Source organism: Macrotis lagotis, chromosome 6 (assembly GCF_037893015.1).
Source record: "Macrotis lagotis isolate mMagLag1 chromosome 6, bilby.v1.9.chrom.fasta, whole genome shotgun sequence".
Lineage (NCBI taxonomy): Eukaryota > Metazoa > Chordata > Mammalia > Peramelemorphia > Peramelidae > Macrotis > Macrotis lagotis.
In genome coordinates this window covers 206,937,189-206,956,359 of record NC_133663.1, presented here as the reverse complement: position 1 = coordinate 206,956,359, position 19,171 = coordinate 206,937,189, and the positions used below count along the sequence as shown (strand labels likewise).

The window sequence follows — 19,171 nt, the reverse complement described above, 5'->3', positions numbered from 1 at the left end:
TGGTCGGCGGCGCGGATGGACGGCGACTCAGACCAATGGCAGCCAGAGGGCGGGAGCCAGGCTGACTGGCGGCGGGAGGTGGCCAATGCAGCTTGGGGGCGGGGGTGGGCGGAGCCGGAAGTAGGGCCCCGGCGGAGCGGCGCTTGTCCGGCTGGGGGGAAAGAGGGGAGGGAATTAGAGGAGGAGGAGTAGGTTAGCAGCGGCAGCGACGGCTTCGCTGGGGCTGGTACGCGCTGGGCTGCGAGAGCCTCATGGCGGAGGAAGAGAGCGACCAGGAGGCCGAGCGCCTCGGGGAAGAGCTCGAGGCGATCGTGGAGTCCCCTCCGGGTTCCGTCGCGTTCGGAGCCGGGGCCGGGGGCGATGGAGGAGGCAGCTGCGGCGCTGGAAGCGGCAGCAGCCGGATCAGCAGCCGGGATTACTGCCGCCGCTTCTGTCAGGTGAGAAGCAGCCCCGGGCCGCCCGCCCCGCCGGCTGCCGGGGGTGGGCAGTGGAGAGGGGCCGCCTCCCCGGCGACCTCCCTCCGGAGCCCCGCATTTTCCCTGCCTTCGCCTTCCCGGGGTCTGGGGGGGCGGCTTACGACGCACGCTCCTCCCTGCGCCCCGGGGGGGAGGGGGTGGGGAACGGAGGCTGTGGGCACAGGGCGGGGGGCGGGGCCGCGGTGACCCCAGTGCCATCAGGGTGTAGAGGGGTTGAAAGGTCAGAGGGAAGGAGAGGCTGTTGCCCCCCGGCCCCCGACTTTCACCTACTACTCTTTCCTCTCCCTCCGCCATCCTCCTCCCCCTGTGCCCAACTCAGGCTTAAGTCGGCGCTTGCTTGAGACCATCTCCTTTCCGGTCCCCTCCCCTATCTCCTCCTCGTCCCACTCGCACTCTCCCGTAACCTCCGTAAGTAATGCTTCTGCTTTACCCCTTCCTTCCCACCTTGTTCTCCACTGTTTCGGGGTGGGTGACATGTCAACTCTCTACTGCCCCCTCTCCTGTCATCTCTTCCCCTCCCTCCCCCGTAGCCAGGGTCTCCTGTCATTCCCTCCCTGACACCCAGCTGTGGCTACTTCTCATTTTTCCTTAGGTCCTGGACCTCACTGGCCCTGAGTTTTATTTTGATTTTTCCCTCCTTCTGGTGGGAAAATGACCCTCCCCTTAATCCCCTCCTATTTCCCCCTTCGTCAACTCCCCCCCCCCCATCCTTCTCTAATACTACTTAGAGAAAGTGTTCTTTTAACCTTTGTTCTAATTACAACCTTACTTCTTCCTTTATTTGCAGTCTTGATAGAGAAATAGTGTAGCGGCAGTGAAAGAAAACTCTACCCTTTTTTTTTTTTAGTCTGCAGCCAGAATTTTTCAGTGTAGTTTTGAGTCTTTGGATTCAATAAAAACGTTCCTACTCTAAAGTTCTTACCTAAGGGAAAATTTAAGAGGTATTCTTTTCACTACAATATATACTGAGTTTACATTCCCACACAGTCTCCAAAGAATCTTCTACTGGCTCCTGTTTTCCATATTGAAAGTCCGAGATTTTTAAGAAATTCTATTTTGAGAAGATATCTAGTACTTTCTTTGTATTTTGCCTCCCTTGAAACAAAAAAAGGAATGAAAAGTAAAGGTACACAATGATTATTAAATTAGTGGGCATCTTATTTACTGACATTTGATTGTATATTGAGTTGGGATATAGGGGAGGGATAAAGAATAAGGTTGACCCCCTCTTGCAAATGTAAGCTGTTTATTTAGACATTTTAGAATAAGTAACTTGTGGGTGGTAGTTGTTTTGAATGGAAGGTTGGCCCCACTGTTGATTGGCACTTGAAAGCAAGAGTTCTGCGTAGTGACTTAATTGAAAAAAATCCATCTTAGTATTTCTCTTTACTACACTTAATAGGTAGCTATCTTTAGTGCTATTGTCACTGTTGTTAATCTTTTAGAAACCATGTAACCAGGATGTAAAAATTATGATCTGTAAATGCTTTAATTTGCAATTCCTGAGATTTATGTTACAAATGATCTTTGACCACCTTGACTTCAAAGAAAATTATTAGATACATTTAGAATGATTGTTTAGTATTAAAAACTTGATACTGTAGCATTCTTTTTATTTTTTTACATTTTTCTCCTAATAATAAAAGATTAACATTTCATTTTATATGCATTTATATTTTATTTGATATATTTGATATTTGATCTTTTACTAATGTAGGACCTCTCTGGGAGGTAAGAGTTCCCTACTTTTGCAAATGTTTTTTATTTTGCTTCTTTTATGCAGCATGATGGAATTAACTGGTTAGTGAAAGCAAAATAAATATGAATCAGAAAAAAATAGAAAAAAGGGTCTATTCCATATTATCAAATGATAACCTTCAAGACGTTTACATGCTTCTTTGTATTAAATTTTTAGTTCAGACTGATCTTTTTTTATAACATGTTAGAACTCATTATTTAAACTGTTTGTAAGGATCTATGCCTCTGAGTCTTTTTTAGAGGACTTAAAACATTAAGGTTCTTAACCTGAGACCCTTGAACTTTTTAAATATTTTGGTTGCTGTTGCATTATAATTGGGTTCTTTTGAAATCCTATGTATTTTAAAACTTCAAAGAGGCATTGACTCTATGCTAAGTGCTTTTACATCTATGACCTCATGAGATCCTCATAACAGTCTTGCAACATAGGTGCTGTTATTATTCTTATTTTCCAATTGAGGAAAATTGAAGCAAACAGAGGTTAATAGACTTGCCCAGTCACACAGCTAGAAATGTGTGTGTCTTAATTTGAAATCAAGTCTCCTAACCATTATACTTCCCCTGAACTAAAAGGTAGTTTACCTTTGTTGAATTTCACCCTGCAGCAAATAAATTTTAGTACAGTCAGTTTAAATTTCTCAATGCTAATTGACTTGAGTTGGGTAGCTATGTATTATATAATGCAAAACAGCAGTCCAAAATGCAGGTTTAATTTTATAATTATTTTTCTTAAGCTGACATTTTAACAATTCTCATGCGCTAAACAGGCTGAATTATCTATTAATAATCTGTAAAATAGTTAATTAGAATTAATTTTAAAATTATTCAGCATGCATGTATGGTCTTAAAAGTAGAAAGTAGAAAGACTTCAAGTGAACTTCTTTTAATTCCTTCCTATTAACTCAAAATTTCTTGCCTACTGATTGTATGAATAGAGAAGAGGGATTATGAACTGTTTTGGGATTGTGATCCTTTTTTGGTTATCTGGACCTCTTTTCTATCCACCCCTTTTAAGAATAATATTTTTATTCTTAGAATAAGATAAAATACATAAGAATACAAAAGAAACCAGCTATTCAAATACAGTATCAGAAATTTTAAGGCACCAACTTAACTCTTGGTTAAATTATCATAGTTTACCTTGTATTTACTTTCTTAAGAAATAATAAAACTTATTTTAGATAATACATAGCATTCAACATGTATTTAGTGAAATAATTCTCTCTTTACAAGGATTGTTAAGATTCTGAGACTTTCTGGATGGCATGTAATTGAAATTATCAATAAAGATGATTTTTATGACAACAATGTTGAGCTATGTGAAATGGATGAATTTGACATATTAATTGGGAATTATCCCTTTTTTTAACACTACATTTTTGCCAGTCTTTAAAATTTGCTTCAATGCCAGAAGGAACACTAGAACTATAGAATTATAAATAATTGTGATGGTGTAAAAGAAAAGATGATTTATTCATGTGACTTGACTGGAAAAGTTCACGGGAGAATTTTTGGATGAAGAAGTTCATAACTTTGCATTTGAACTATTTGAAGGAACAAAATTAATGGTTCAGTTAGTATATTTTTGTAATTGGGAGTGCTGGTAAGTGTTTAACAATTACTGGGCTAGGATAGAATATATATATATATATATATATATATATATATATATATATATATATATATATACACATATATGTATACGTATACACACACTACTTAATTTTCTCCATTTTTCTTAGCTAAATAATTTTTTCAAATACTTTAAGAGAAGCCCAGTAATTACTATGATGTTAATTGATTTCAGAGGTTGTAAATCTTCACATTGAAAATATAACAATCTACTGGGAAGTGTTTGAATTGACTCCAGTTTATACTTTGATGAGGTGCTATATTTCTTCGGATTATCTTGTGTTACTCAATGGATAGAGTGCTAGGCCTGGAGTAAGGAAGAACTGAGTTCAAATCTAGCCTCATACACTTAGCTACCTGTGTGACCCTGGACAAGTTACTTAACCTCTCTTTTGCCTCAGTTTCCTCATCTGTAAAATGAGGCTAGTAATAGTGCCTCATTTGCAAAGTTGTTGTGTAGATAAAACAGAATAATAAAGTCCACCCTCAACTTTCACAGGAGTAATGTTCCTAGAAAATGATACAAAAGTCTAAAAGAGGAATGTTGACACATTGAACCTGTGATTAAAATGGGAATTGGATACCCACAACCACCAAAACTTGTAACCTTTTGCTAGAGATTGCTGAAGATATAATTAATATAAATAATTCTTTATAGCAAAACATTAATTCCTATCAAAATCCCCCCAAAACATTAATTCCAATAATATGTGTTTTTATTATATAGTAACTATGAAATAAACCATAAAATGTTGTAAACAAAATAAAATTGGTAACATGCAAAGCATTTTTTTCTTGCTAGTGATGTCCAAGACCTTTTGTGCTAACATCTCAATGAAAAAAAAATTGATTTCAAACAATATTCACTTTGCATAACACATGAAATCTATAGTAGCATAATTACTTTACTCCTTTTTTGTTGAATTGAATGAATTAATACCAAAATCATGGCTGGCTACATTCTTTTTTTGTTTTTGTTTTTTTGAAAGGCAGTGAGGTTAAGTGGCTTGCCCAAGGCCACACAGTAGGTAATTATTAAGGTTTGAGGCTGGATTTGAACTCAGGTACTCCTGACTCCAGGCCCCGTGCTCTATCCACTGTGCCACCTATCCACCCCTAGGCTACAGAAATTCTGGCATGAAGTTTATCTCACAGATATATTTTCTCAGTAAGCTTCATCACTAACTTTGCACAGTTGAATTTAGGATTCAAAGGACTTGCACTATGCCTTGGGGGCATGAATACAACATAAAACTTGAATTTTAAGCTCAAAAAATGAAAATATGCAATGAATGCAAGGTGAACCCTTTACAATGGTAGAGTGAACAAAGATATAGTTGGATATCAGTTGCTCCACAAACTTGCATTCACTGTGCCTTTCATTTTCACTTGAAAGTGAAAATAAATAAATAAATCACATGAAAGTTTAAAGTCCTGAAAGTTAAGCATGAATGTTGAGAATGAATTGTTTGCACTTCGCAAACCTCAAAAGTATTATTTAAGTGCTAGCTATTTTTACTGCATATCTGAATAGTTTTTCTAAAGTATCTAAACTTGATTGCCTTAATGAATAAATTGACATTATATCATAAATTCTGAAAACAGATTGTTTAGTTTTTGACCCAAATCTCTTTTCTCCTGCCTCATGCAACTAGCACAGTACATTGCACATAGATGTATGATAAACTTCATATTTATTAAAATGGATTTGGTAATCATTTCTTTTCAAATAAATAATAGCACAATACTTAGCAATCTTTAATATCTTGTTGCTTATAAAGTATGTTAACATTAGAAGTTAGTGCATTGTATCATTAATTAAAATTTAGAGAAAGATAAATCCTTAAAAAGCCCTTTTAATTTAAATGGGAAGCTGCATTCTTCCATATTAAACATTAGCATAAAATTCAAAAATGCTGAATCATTTAACATTTATAGATGTAACTACTTGAATATTTATAGGAATTAAACAGCACCTGTATATTTATACCTTCATGGAGAAAAGGAAAATTTGCTAAGACATATACCTGTGTGTACACACACTCCATAATATACACTTTACTTTGCTATTGTATATTTGCTTTGTGCTACTTTGCAGAAATACAATAAAAACTTTAGAATTTATTTGTAAAAGCACACATAAAATTGAACTAAAATACATAATAATAGATAATAGGGTAAAAATCTTTCTATTTATTTTACATTAGGAGTATATTCCTGGTCTTCAAATAATCACTCCTTTATTTCTTGAATAATTTTGTATACTTTGCTTTTATTTTATGTTTGCTATCCTAAATATTTCAGGTATAGCATAAGTTTTGTTATTATCTTATTTGAAAGGATTAAGCAAAATGATCAGATTGTGAATTAAAAATAGTTTTCCTTCTTGTGCATGTACATATTGTATTGTTTTTTAAATTTTAATGACTAGTCAAAAGTATATGTCCTGTTTCAGTAAATGGTATTCCAAGGGATAAGAATAATGGACTATAAAATCTAGTGAATTTGCTTTACTATTGTTTTCTTTCTAATGGTAAACCTGAAGTCATCCAACAATCTTATAATTATCTCATAGAAAAGCTTATTCTATTTAGAAGTACCTCGAGGAGATTTGGCTCTTGTGTAGTCTTTCTTGTAGTAAGTACAAACATTAGAAAAAAAAGTATTCAATTTTGAAGCTAACAAGAATCTTAAAAATTATGTAATCTAACCTTTTTATTTTATATTGAAGAAAATGACATAAAATTAATTAATTAGGGGTAGAATCAAGACTTGAATCCAGGTCTTCAGATCTAGTTTATTGTTACTTTTATACCACTATTAGCATAGAAATATAAAAGCTGAGGAGTAGAAAAGTGTAGACAGCGAAGTGTTAACAGTTTACTTAAGACAGTTGCCTATGTATTGAATCTTTGGCTTACTATGTTTATCCTTAAGGAGATAAAAATTTTAACTTGGAATTTCATGAAGCAATTTTTCCAGTTTTCAAAGAAACAAAAAGCAAATGGGGGGAAATGAAGGATACTGTATTGCCATGAAGTTTTGGTTTCACTTTAAGTTCTGGGGGGCGGTTAGTTAGGTGGCGTAGTGGATAAAGCATCGGCCTTGGAATCAGGAGTACCTGAGTTCAAATCCGGTCTCAGACACTTAATAATTACCTAGCTGTGTGGCCTTGGGCAAGCCACTTAACCCCATTTACCTTGCAAAAATCTAAAAATAAAATAAAATAAAATAAAGTTCTGGGAGAATGTGAAGGTGCTTTTGGAGAGGCAGCACCATCCCCCCCAAAAAAATTCAGATTTCCCCAGGGGTATCTTTTCTGCTATATACTGATGAAGTGAAATCATACTTCATTTTTTTTTTTTTTTGGATGGGATTATTTTAAAACTTGATAGATTAGGGAACGCTATTGATACAGTATGCCTAGATTTTATTTAAAAATTATTTTATATTGATAACTTTTAAAAGCTATACATTCATTACCTGCAGCTAGTTGACACAGTGACTTGGAGTCAGGAGGATAGAAGTCCAAATCTAGTTTCTTGACACTTAGTAGTTGTGTGACCTTGGGCAAGTCATTTAATCCTGTTTATCTCATCCAGAGCCATCTCCAATTGCCCTGATTCATATCTGGCCATTGAATCCAGATGGCTCCAAAAGAGAAGGTGAGGCTGATGATTTAGCACAGTACTTTCTCACTCAAATCAAATTCATGTGCTTGTTATGGCATCACTTCCCTGATGTCATGGTCTTTAAAGACGAAGGACAAACATCATCATCCCCTTTCCTTTCTTAACAAAGATGAAAAGAGAAAAAAAATCATGGTGTGTTGCACATAAGAGGGAAGAAAGGAGAGACAATGAGAGTTGTGGGTCTTTTGAGCTCCAGTACTCTGAACTGCAAAGGTGTTAAGCCAATGAGGGCACCAAGGCAGGAGGAACCAAACCAGATTAGAAATGGACTAAGTAAAAATTTCTGTGATGATCAGTAGAGTGGACCCTTGGGTGATTGATGGACTTAAAACTTGGGTGAGATAGAAAAGCCCCAATCTCCAAAAAAAAGAAAAATGATTTAGCAAAACTGAATCAGGTAGCATGTGCCTATTTCCTGCTACCAGTGAAAGGAGAAAGGTATATTTTTTCAACTTCTTAGGATTAATTTTGATCATTATATGGCATTTAATTAAATATTACTTTTGCAATTTCCATTCACTTTTCTATTTTGAGCATCAGATGAGATATATGCAAAGCATTTCACAAATTTTAAGGTACTATATAAATGTTAGCTGTGTTCCATGCTTCTCTTAAATCTTCATATATAACTATATTATATAGAAATCATATCATATATTACAGCCATATTATCATTTTAATATGCCAGAATTTATTTAGACATTGCCACCTACTTTCTTTTTCATTTTACTCAAAAAGTTCTGCTAGGAAGATTTGGACCTTGAGTATGTATGGGACCTTTCTGTCTTTGATTTCCTTATATTATGTGCCAAGCAATAGGATCTTCGCGTTAAAGAGTCTGGGAATTTCTTTTGTTGTTAAAAAAAACAGGAAAATTTGGGTTCAAATCTTGTCTTTAACAAGTCACTTAACTTCTTAGTGTTTTAGGCATCTCTGTAGATTTTAGTTGCAGAGGAGATGCTGATTGGTTAAGGGATGATTAATTCATATCAGTGAAATCACAGGTCCAGTCCCTCTCTTTAATTTTAAGTTTTCCAGAATGTTTGGCTCAATTCATAGTTCCACCAGGTGTATTACTGTGCTTGTCTTCTTGCTATATTTCTTCATATTTCTTTCCATCTTTTATGTTTGTCAATTTGCTGAGTGTGAGTGAAACCTGTTATTTTATTTTTGCATTTCTATTAGTTATTTGGTTATTAACCATGGCAATTTTTCTTTTTTACCTAAATTTTTGCTAAGTATTTGACAAAGTCTCTTCTTGTCCTTCTTGTGGGAAAGAGTTTTTCTAATCAGGTGGATTTAGAATACCCCAGGAGTGGTCTTTAAGGGTTTACTGTTTCCTTGTAAGGAAGTCTCTTGTGGAATGTCCTAAGGATCTGTGCTTGACCCTACAGATTTTAACAGTTTGGCTATTAATTTGGATCATTTTTGTCAGTTACTCATCATATTTCTAGATGATCCAAAGCTATTAGATAGTTATTTTGTGATGCATTGGATGACACATTGCATGACAAGAATCAGGATCCAAAACTATCTTGACAGACTTGAACATTGACTAGTGACTGAATCTAATTAGATGAAATCGATCAAGGATAAATATTTAAATTATATATAATTTTAAAAGATTTAAAATTTTTGATTTCAAAAAATTATAGTACATGATGGAAGAAATGTCGATTGTGGTTTGAAAAAAAACTGGGGTTTTGGTATACTGCAAGTTCAATATATGTAGCTAGTATGCAACTAAAAAAAAGTAAGGCATTCTATTAGAAGAGACCTATTATCCATAAAACAAGATGTGATTATCCTTTATATCCTGCCTTATATCAGGACCTCTTTGCACTCTTATTTTTGGTTCAGAGTATCACATTTTAGAAGGACCTGAAAAATACCCAGAGACAATTGATCAGAGGAATGAAAGACTTCAAGATAATATTTTTCAGCTTTGTTTGACCCCATTTGGAGTTTTCTTGGCAAAGAGACTAGAGTGGTTGGTCATTTCCTTCTCCAGATCATTTTACAGATGAGGAAACTGAAACAGAATTAAGTGTCTTGCCCTGGGTCACACTGCTAGTGTCTGAGGTCACTTTTGAACTCAGAGCTGAGTCCAGGCCCAGCACTCTTTATCAGTTGTGCCACCAGATGACCATGATGATATCATATGTTTATTAGCTGAAGGAGTATTTATTATCTGGGAGTATTTAGTTTGGTATACAAAAGATTTAGGGAAGTGGGGAGATTTGTGAGAATGTGAATTAGAACTGAGTATTTAAAGGGCCATCACATGGGTGATATGAGATTTGTTCTTCGCAGAAGTTGAACTAATGGTTGGAACTTGAAAAGGTTACATGATGTATAGAAAAATTTCCTAGAAATTAGAACTGTCCAAAGAGAAAATGGGCTACCTTCAGAAGTAGTGGGTTTACCATCACAAATGGTCTTAAACCAAAAGCTGAATTGTACTTACAAGAAGGGTTGTAGCTGAGACTGTGAAGTCTCTGTCCTGAGATTCTGTGAAGCTTTTATTAAACATATACTGTGCAGAGACTCAAACTTTTTCCTATCATCTCCCTCTGGGAGCATAGATTCTAATTACTCTAAAAAGTATAATTTCCTTGCCTTATATATTGCCTTGAAATTACCAAGTCCATTATATCCAATAGACATTTAATGCATATTTTTTCTTATTGATACTTCATTTTTCCAGTTACATGTTATAAAAGTTTTTCAAGATTCATCCACATGCATATTTATAAGTTAAAACAATTTTCTTCCACTCTCCCTTCACATCCCCCTTCCCTTAGCAGGGAACAGTCTAGTAAATATTGTACATGTCCTAACATAATTTTGATGAGTATTTTTTTTATGACAGTTCCATAACCCTAAATGGAAACCACATGGTATAGTGGATCTAGAATTGATCTTATATCCAGGAAGACTGAATTCGAGTCCTGCCTCAGATATATATTGATTGTGTAACTCTGGACAAGTCACTTAACTTGTCTTACTGCTTAGGTAACTTTCTAAGACGAAATTGCAAAGTTGGTGCAGACCTGCCTTGTTAGAAGGAGTTTGTTCATCTGGGAATTCCCTTTGGAATAAAATCATAGGTGTAGACCCTATTCTTAAATATATAGCATGTCCCCCCAAAAAATTAGTCCAGTTTTAAAGTATAAAAATTCAAAATTATTAAGGTATTAACAATTGAAACTGCACTAGAACTTTTAGGATAACCAGTATATTGGAAGAGAAAAGTGTGGAATGGGAAGTCATTCATTTTGCCATATTTCATGAAATATATGCTGGCTGTCAAACTTTAATAAGTTTTTTTAAATAGAATTCTTTCTTAAAAGCTTTGTTAGTTTTGAATATGACTTTGAACATTTAGTCAAACATAAAGTGAACCTGCCAGGAAATAGAAATCCTGGAATAAAACAAGACAGTCCTTGCATTCCAAGATCTTATACTTGAGAGGAGAGAAATAATACAAGTTATAATATAGAGGTCCAAATAAGGTATGAGATTTGCAAAGGAAATGGAAGAGAGAATACCTAATTGAGTTTTTAAAGAAGGAAAATATTTCATTAGATAGAGATATGCAGGAAAATCTGAGACTCAAGTCTTTGAATTTGAATGACATGTACAGCATTTTCTGAATTAATCAAAATGACTCCTCCAAAAACAACCTAACTGAACTTATTATGTTGTTCCCTGGAGAACTGTTTTTTGCTTCTAAAATTGCTCATTTTAAAAAATCAGTTTTAAATTTTTTTTGTCTTTATAAATTTGATTTTGCTTGATTTCTACTATTCATAAAAGGTGAATACTAAAAAGATAAATTAGACTACTATAGTTAGATCTGTACGTTTCACATATTTTAAGTTTAATTAACTGAACATATAGAGTAGAAAAATGCTTAAAAAATTTCTCAATTCCTGTCATGGTAGATGCTAATAAAACATACTTTATTTTTGTATAAGTAGATATTCATTATGTCCACATGTAAAACTCAGGACCATGCCCTAATTAACTAAATTTTTTCAGAGTTTTGTGGAAAACTCCCTTTATCAATCAAATGACTTGGTTAAGAAAAGTTCAGAACATTTAAAACCATAGAATGTTAAAGCAGGAATCGAATATTTGAGATAGTCTAAGCCTCTGGGTCCAGGAGAAGTGAAATAATTAATAAGCCACCAAACTTACAACACACCTACATCATAGAGAATCATTTTATCTAGAACTAGAAGGGAAGTGGTTCCATCCTTCAGACCATATGCCTCATTTCATAGATGAAAGAATTAAAAACTCAAAAGCGAAGGGAAGCCTGAGTACACAAAAGTAGCAAATAACAGAAGAATGTTAAAACTACGTATTTGGTATTAGTCTGGAAAATTCGAAACTACTAAATGACTGCTCAGCATTAACAGAATATTAATGGTATTAAAAGCATTCTCTCCTGTTCTAATTGCTTCTTGTGGGAGTTTTTAGTTATTGTTATTTTCCTTCTCTGCCACCTAAATTGTGGGTATCCCTACAATTTCTGTACTGTGTTCTCTTTTTCTTTACTCCTAACCCCCGTTCCTCTCCATGAGCTTATTTGATGTCAGAACACCTTAAATCTATCCAAAATATTTCCCCAGATCTTCAGTCCTTCATCTTTACCCACTTTTTGAACTTTGCCACCTGAATCTCCTATTGGTACTTTAAACTCTAAATGTTTAAAATTCAACTGTCATCTTTCCCCAAAACCTACTTCTCTCAATTTCGTTGGTGGCATCACCACCTTCCTGCTGTGACCAAATTCTAAACCACAATCTTCTTGTTCTATCTCAGTGATATGTGTAAGATATATTGCTTCTTATCAAGTTATCCTACGACAACCCTAGTTTAGAATCTTTTCACCTTTTATCTCTAGACTATTTTAATTACATTTTTGATTAGTCTTTTTTCACCTTTAGTCTCTACTTTTTCTAAATTTAGATATCATATAGGTATAGCATCATACAACTACTATCTATCGTCTTCCAGAAGTACAAGTCTGATAAACCACACACTTGCTTTTTTTAAATGTTTTCAGCTTCTCCCTGTTTCCTGTAGGATCAAATACAAATTTATTTAGCTTCCCATTTTAGATCCTCCATAACCTGGCTCTCCTTTTTTTTTTCTTCATGTATTTTTCTATTTGTTCAAATTATACCCCTACTTACTTTTCTCTTTTTTTAACTCCTCCAGATTCTTTGCCATTTCTCTGTAATTTTCTCCTGTAGAAAATTCTTCCTTCAAGTCTAATCCTCTGAAACCTTCTTGGATTCCTTTAACCTTGACTACTTGCCTTGAATTTTCCTAGAGCATTTTGGCTACTTCATCTGTATCACATTCTACCCTTTATTATATTTATGTTTCAATTTTTTAATCCTTTCAATCTTTTAATCTACATTGTTAATCTTTTTTAATCTTTTCAATCCTTTAATCTACATTCTCCAGGTATATACTTGTGTCCTACATATTAGGCATTTCAAATATCTGTTGAATAACATCTTTTGGTAATCTTTAGTAGAGATTCCTCTTTAAAAAAGTCTGTTAGTGAATTTTAAATAATTCCTTGGCACATCTTAATATTTAGATGGTGAACTTTAATGATGATAAAATAATAGGGAAGAATGCTATCAGTTTTCAGTGCTACCAAGTAACAGTAAAGCATCATTTGTGCAGTAGTTGTAGTCTCTTAAATCTTTTCCTTTTTTCCTTGTTTGCCAAAATTTGTCAATTATTTTTCAGTGATTACAAAACATAAAAATGCTTATTATAAATTACATTTCAGCAAGCTGATATTTTAAAAATAAATGTGTGAAGTCTAGGAAAAAATAAAACAATAACTTTAATTTTTATTAGGGTGTAAAGGGCAAGGATATTGGGGCATTTAAGATCCAAATTGATTCCACTAGTCTTTTTACCTAACTTAATAAATACTGACAAAAATAATCTGAACTAGATAAAGCAACATTTTTAATATTTCAGAATTAAGTAGAAATTTAAAATTTAAAATAGCGTAGCCTTGAGACAGACACACACACACACACATACACACACACGGGTTAAATGATCTGTCCAAGGTCACCCAGCTAGTAAGTATCAAGTGTTGAAAACTAGATTGGAATTTAGGTCTTCCTGACTCCAGGGCTGGTAACGCCTAATGCTATTCGTAATATTTGGTTAATTGTATATTGTATCTCTATATTTAGTCTGTGATTGAGAGACTTAATAATATCCACTGCTGTTATATTTTTAAAAAGGCATAATAAATAGACTTAAGTTATAAAGAGTTAGATTTCATTTGTACATATAATTTCCATATTACTGGAGGCAGAACCAAGATGACTGAGTAGAGGAACACTCATCTGAACTCTCCAAAATGCCTCAAATAGAATGAATGTGTCAAAGAACAAATCACAGAAAAAACAATTAACTTCTTTAAAGAGAATGACAGTAATGAGATAACATACCAAAATGCAGCCAAAGCAGTAGGCTCTTGGGAGAAAATTCATATCTCTAAATGCTTACATTGGTAAAATAGAGAATGAATAAACTGGACACACAACTTAAAAAGTTTTATTTTATTTTTATTTAAATTTTTATTTTTGTACAAATGATTTTTATACATTATTAAAATATTATTGTTTAAGAGTAAACAAAATACCTCCTCCCCCCAAAATAGAGAGCCTCATGAGCAGTAAAGCAAAGTGGAAAAAATTAGAATAAAAATAAATATAATAAATAATAATAATAGTAATGTTAATAACAATAGGGGCAGCTAGGTGGCATATTGGATGGAGCACTGGCCCTGGAGTCAGGAGCACCTGAGCCCAAATCCAGCCCCAGGCACCCAACAATCACCCAGCTGTTGTAACCCTGGGCAAGCCACCCCAACCACACTGCCTTGCAAAAACCAAAATAAAATAAAGATGATGATGATGATAATAATAATGATAATGATAATAATAGTAGGGGCATCCAGGTGGCACATTGGACAGAGCACCAGCCCTGGAGTCAGGAGTACCCAGGTCCAAATCCGACCTCAGACAGCCAACAATCACCCAGCTGTGCGACCCTGGGTACATCCAGCTGTGTGACCACCCAACCCCATCTGCCCTGAAACCCCCCAAAATAATAATAATAACAATAACAATAATAATAACAATTATAATAATAAATGTGCTTCAGTCTTTGTTTCAAACCACCAACTATGTCGTGGGCGGATTACATTCTTTTAGGATAAGTCCATCATAAAAGCTACTTCCATAATTTTCCACTGTTGCCATTGCTGATTACAACTCCCCCCATTCGTACTTCCCCACTACCATACACTATATTATCCTCTTTCCTTTCACTCTGTCTCTCTTGTTAAATGTGCTGTAGGGTATCTGAGTGGCACAGCAGACTAATCACTGGCCCTGGGGCCAAGAGGCCCCAAGCCCACATACCACCCCTAAGGCCCAGCAACCACCTGGCCCTGTGGTCCCAGACAGGCCATCCAATCCCAGCTCCTTGCAAGAAGTTAAAAAGAAAATGTGTTATATCTTACCACTCTCCCCCACGGTCCACCTCCTCATCACTCGCAGCCCCCCCCCATCACCCTGTCCCCCTTCTCTCGTCCTTATTCTAGATGTCTATACCCCATTGAGTATATATGCTGTTTCCTCTCTGAGCCACCTCTGATGAAAGTGAAGTTTCTATCATCCCCCCTCACCTTCCCCCCTTCCATATCATTGCAATAGCTCATTGTAATAAAAAAAATCTTATATGAAATATCTTAGCCTATTCTACCTCTCCTTTCTCTTACTCACATTACATTTCCCTTTTAGCCATTGACTCCATTTTTACAATATATTGTATTTTCAAACTCAGCTCTCTCCTGTGCTTCATCTATAAAAGCTCCTTCTACCTGCTCTATTAAATGAGAAGCTTCCTGTGAGTATTATCAGTATCTTTTATCTGTGCCAGAATACATGTAGTTCATCATCATTAAGTTCCTCATATTTTACCCTTCTCTACTCTTTATGCTTCACCTGAGTCCTGTGCCTGAAGATCAAACTTTCTGTTCAGCTCTGGCCATTTTAACAGGAACATTTGAAATTCCCCTGGTTCATTTAAAGTCCATCTTTTTCTCTGGAAGATGTTCAGTTTTGCTGGGTAGTTGATTCTCAGCTGCATTCCAAGCTCTTTTGTCTTCTGAAATATTATATTCCAGGCCCTATGAGCCTTTAATGTAGTCGCTGCTAAGTCCTGTGTGATCCTCATGCCAGCTCCATGATATTTGAATTGTGTCCTTCTGGCTGCTTGTAATATTTTCTCTTTGACTTGGGAGTTCTGGAACTTGGCTGTAATATTCCTGGGGGTTGGGTTTTTTATTTTGGATCTCTTTCCAGGGGAGATTGGTGAATTCTCTCAATTTCTAGTTTGCTGGGGTGGCTAGGTGATGCAGTGGATAGAGCACCAGCCCTGGAGTCAGGAGTACCCGAGTTCAAATCCAACCTCAGAAACTTAATAATTACCTAGCTGTGTGTTCTTGGGAAAGCCACTTAACCCCATTTGCCTTACAAAAACCTAAAAAAAAAATTCTAGTTTGCACTCTGTTTCTAGGGTATCTGGGCAATTTTTCTGTAGGAATTCTTTAAAAATGATGTCAAGGCTCATGACTTTCAGGTAGCCCAATAATTTTTAAATTACCTTTCCTGAATCTGTTTTCCAGATCAGTTATATTTTCAATGAGGTGTTTCACATTTTCTTCTAATTTTTCATTCTTTTGGTTTTGAAGTATTGTGTCCTGACTTCTTGTAAAGTGAAGGATTTGTTTTCCTCAGAGAGCTTTCTTTTCTCTTTTTCTGTCTGGCCAATTCTGCTTTTTAAAGCATTCTTCTCCTCAATAACTTTTTGAACTGTTTTATCCATTTGGCCTAAGCTAGTTTTTAACATGCTATTTTCTTCAGCATTTTTTTGGATCTCCTTGACTAAGCTGCTGACTTCTTTTTTCATGTTTTTTCCTGCATCTCTCTCATTTCTTTTCCCAATTTTTCTATCTCCCTCACTTGATTTTCAAAAAAAAATATTTTTTTTTTGCAAGGCAATGGAGTTAAGTGGCCTGCCCAAAGCTACACAACTAGGTAATTAGTAAGTGTCTGAGGCTGGATTTGAACTCGGGTACTCCTGACTCTTGAGCTGGTGCTTTATCCACTGTACCACCTAACCGCCCCTCACAATCTTTTTTGAGCTCTGTCATAGCCTGAGCCCAATTTCCCTTTTTCTTGGAGTCTTTAGATGCAGAAGCTTGGACATCTTCATCTTCTGACTATTTTATTTTGATCCTTCTTGGGATCATAGACAATGTATTTCTCAATGGTGTTCCTCTTTTTTCTCTGTTAACTCATTTCCCCAGCTTGTGCCTGGTTTTGGGGTGCTTCCTGAGCTTTTGAGTATTATTTGGACACTCCCACACACACAAGGATGTCAGTATGTGAAGCTCTGTCCTCCCTCCTGGTCGGTGAATGACCACAAGTGCACCCCTCTACCACAGGGTTGAGGTGGGGGTCCCTGTTGTTCTATGGGGGGGCCTAGACTGCAATCAAGATCTGAATGTGGTCAGAGCCCCAGAGTCCTGTTCCAGGGACAGAGGACAGACTGTCTGTCTCTCTCTCTACTCCCCTATGTGACTTAGTACTCAAGGCTGAGTTGCCTGGAGGCTCCTGCTTTCAGTTCCTGGATCTGGGCTGCCAGGACCACATTGCTTGCTGATTGCCCTGAGGGCTGGGCTTCACAGGTTTGCTCTATCAGAGGTCCCCTGCTAATCTTCCAAGTTGTGCCCGATGCTCCCTGAGTGTAGGTCAGGAAACTGCCCCCACTGCTTTGAGCATTCCTGGGGCTGCCTCTGGGAGGTTGAAGTTCCTTCACTTTGGTAGCTGCCCCTCTAACCCCATGCAGTGGAACCTTTCTGTTATTTTCCAGGTTACCTTGGTCTGGAGAACTGCCTTCACTGGATCCCTCTGTAGGTTCTGTCTCAAAAATTTAGTTAGAGTCCTTATTTTATAAGTTTTGAGAGAGAGTGCCTAAAATAGACTCTTCTCCTGTCGCCATCTTGGCTCTGCCCCCCTTAATTTAGTTTTTTTAAAAGAAAAGGGACCAAAACCAAATTTCCAGTATCAAAAATGAAAAGATTGAATATGCCAACATTGAAGATCAAATGAAAACAATTATTAGGAGGCATTTTACCAATTATATGCCAGTAAATGTAACGATCTCTTTTTTCTCTCAGTTCACTTTTTTTACATGTACAATCATGTTAAACATATTTCCACATTAGTCATATTGTGAAAGGAGAGTCAAAACAAAAGGAAAATCTATGAGAAAGAAAAATAAAACAAAGTGACAATAGTATGCTTTTAGTGTGCATTCAAACTCTATAGTCCATTCTTTGGATGTGGTTAGTATTTCCCATCATGAGTCTTTTGGGATTGTCTTTGGATCATTGTATTGCTGAGAAGAGTTTAAGTCTATCATAGTTTATCATTGCACAGTGGTGTTACTGAGTACAATATTCTCCTGGTTTTAATCATTTCACTCAGCATCAGTTTATATAAGTCCAGATTTTTCTGAAATCAACCTACTATCAATAGTTTTATACATGTGGGTCTTTTTCCCTTTTTATGATCTTTTTGAGATAAAAAAACTACTAGCAAAATTGCTGGATCAAATGGTAGGCATGGTTTTATAACCCTTTGACATGTCATCTTTTATGACACAAATATGGTGGCACAATGGATAGAGCATTGGCCTTGGATTCAAGATAATGGGAGTTTAAATCTGGCCATAGACACTTGCCAATTAACTGGCTATGTGACATTGGGCAAGTTACTTAAACCAGATTGCCCCGCATCCAGGGCTGTCTCCAGTTGTCTGGATTTCATATCTGGCCACTGGACCACTAGAGGAGAAAGTGACGCTGGCAGTTTAGCACAGCACCTCCTTACTCAAATCCAATTCATGTGCTGTCATAGCATCACTCCATGTTGTGGTCTTCTTTGAAAATGAAAGGACAAACATTATCATAGTGCTGATACCTAAATCAGGAAGAACAAAACGCAGAAAACTATCAATAATAATGAATACAAAAATGTTAAAGAAAATACTTGCAAGGAAATGGCAACAAAATATCACAAAGATCGTATGTTATGACTAGATGGGATTTATAACAGGAATACAAGGGATGATTCTATATTAAGAAAACTGTTAGACTTTAATTGACCATATCAGTAACAAAAACAAGAAAAGTCAAAATGATCTCAATAGATGCAGAAGAAACTTGTGATAAAATACTTGTTCCTATTAAGAACAGTAGAAGCATAAATGGAGTATTTCTTAGAAATGGAGTATTTATCTAAACCTATCAGCAAGCATTTTCTATAATGGGGATAAAGTAGAAAGCTTTATCAGATCAGCTGTGGAGCAGGAATGCTTGTTATCACCACTGTCAATCAGTATTGTTCTAGAAATGCTAGCTTTAGCAGTAATATAAGAAAAAGAAGTTGAAGGAATTATAATAGGCAAGAGGAAACAAAATTA

General features: G+C 36.0%; 1 protein-coding gene across 1 annotated transcript in view; it reads left to right on the top strand.

The window, feature by feature from the left end:
- The first annotated feature begins 158 nt into the window (after positions 1–158).
- ZNF654 (zinc finger protein 654) overlaps positions 159–19,171 on the top strand; it is a 92,875-nt gene continuing 73,862 nt past the window's right edge. Inside the window, exon 1 of the mRNA XM_074192272.1 lies at positions 159–437. Coding sequence (XP_074048373.1) covers positions 252–437 — 186 coding nt within the window. The 5' untranslated portion in view covers positions 159–251. The remainder of the gene's footprint in view (positions 438–19,171) is intronic.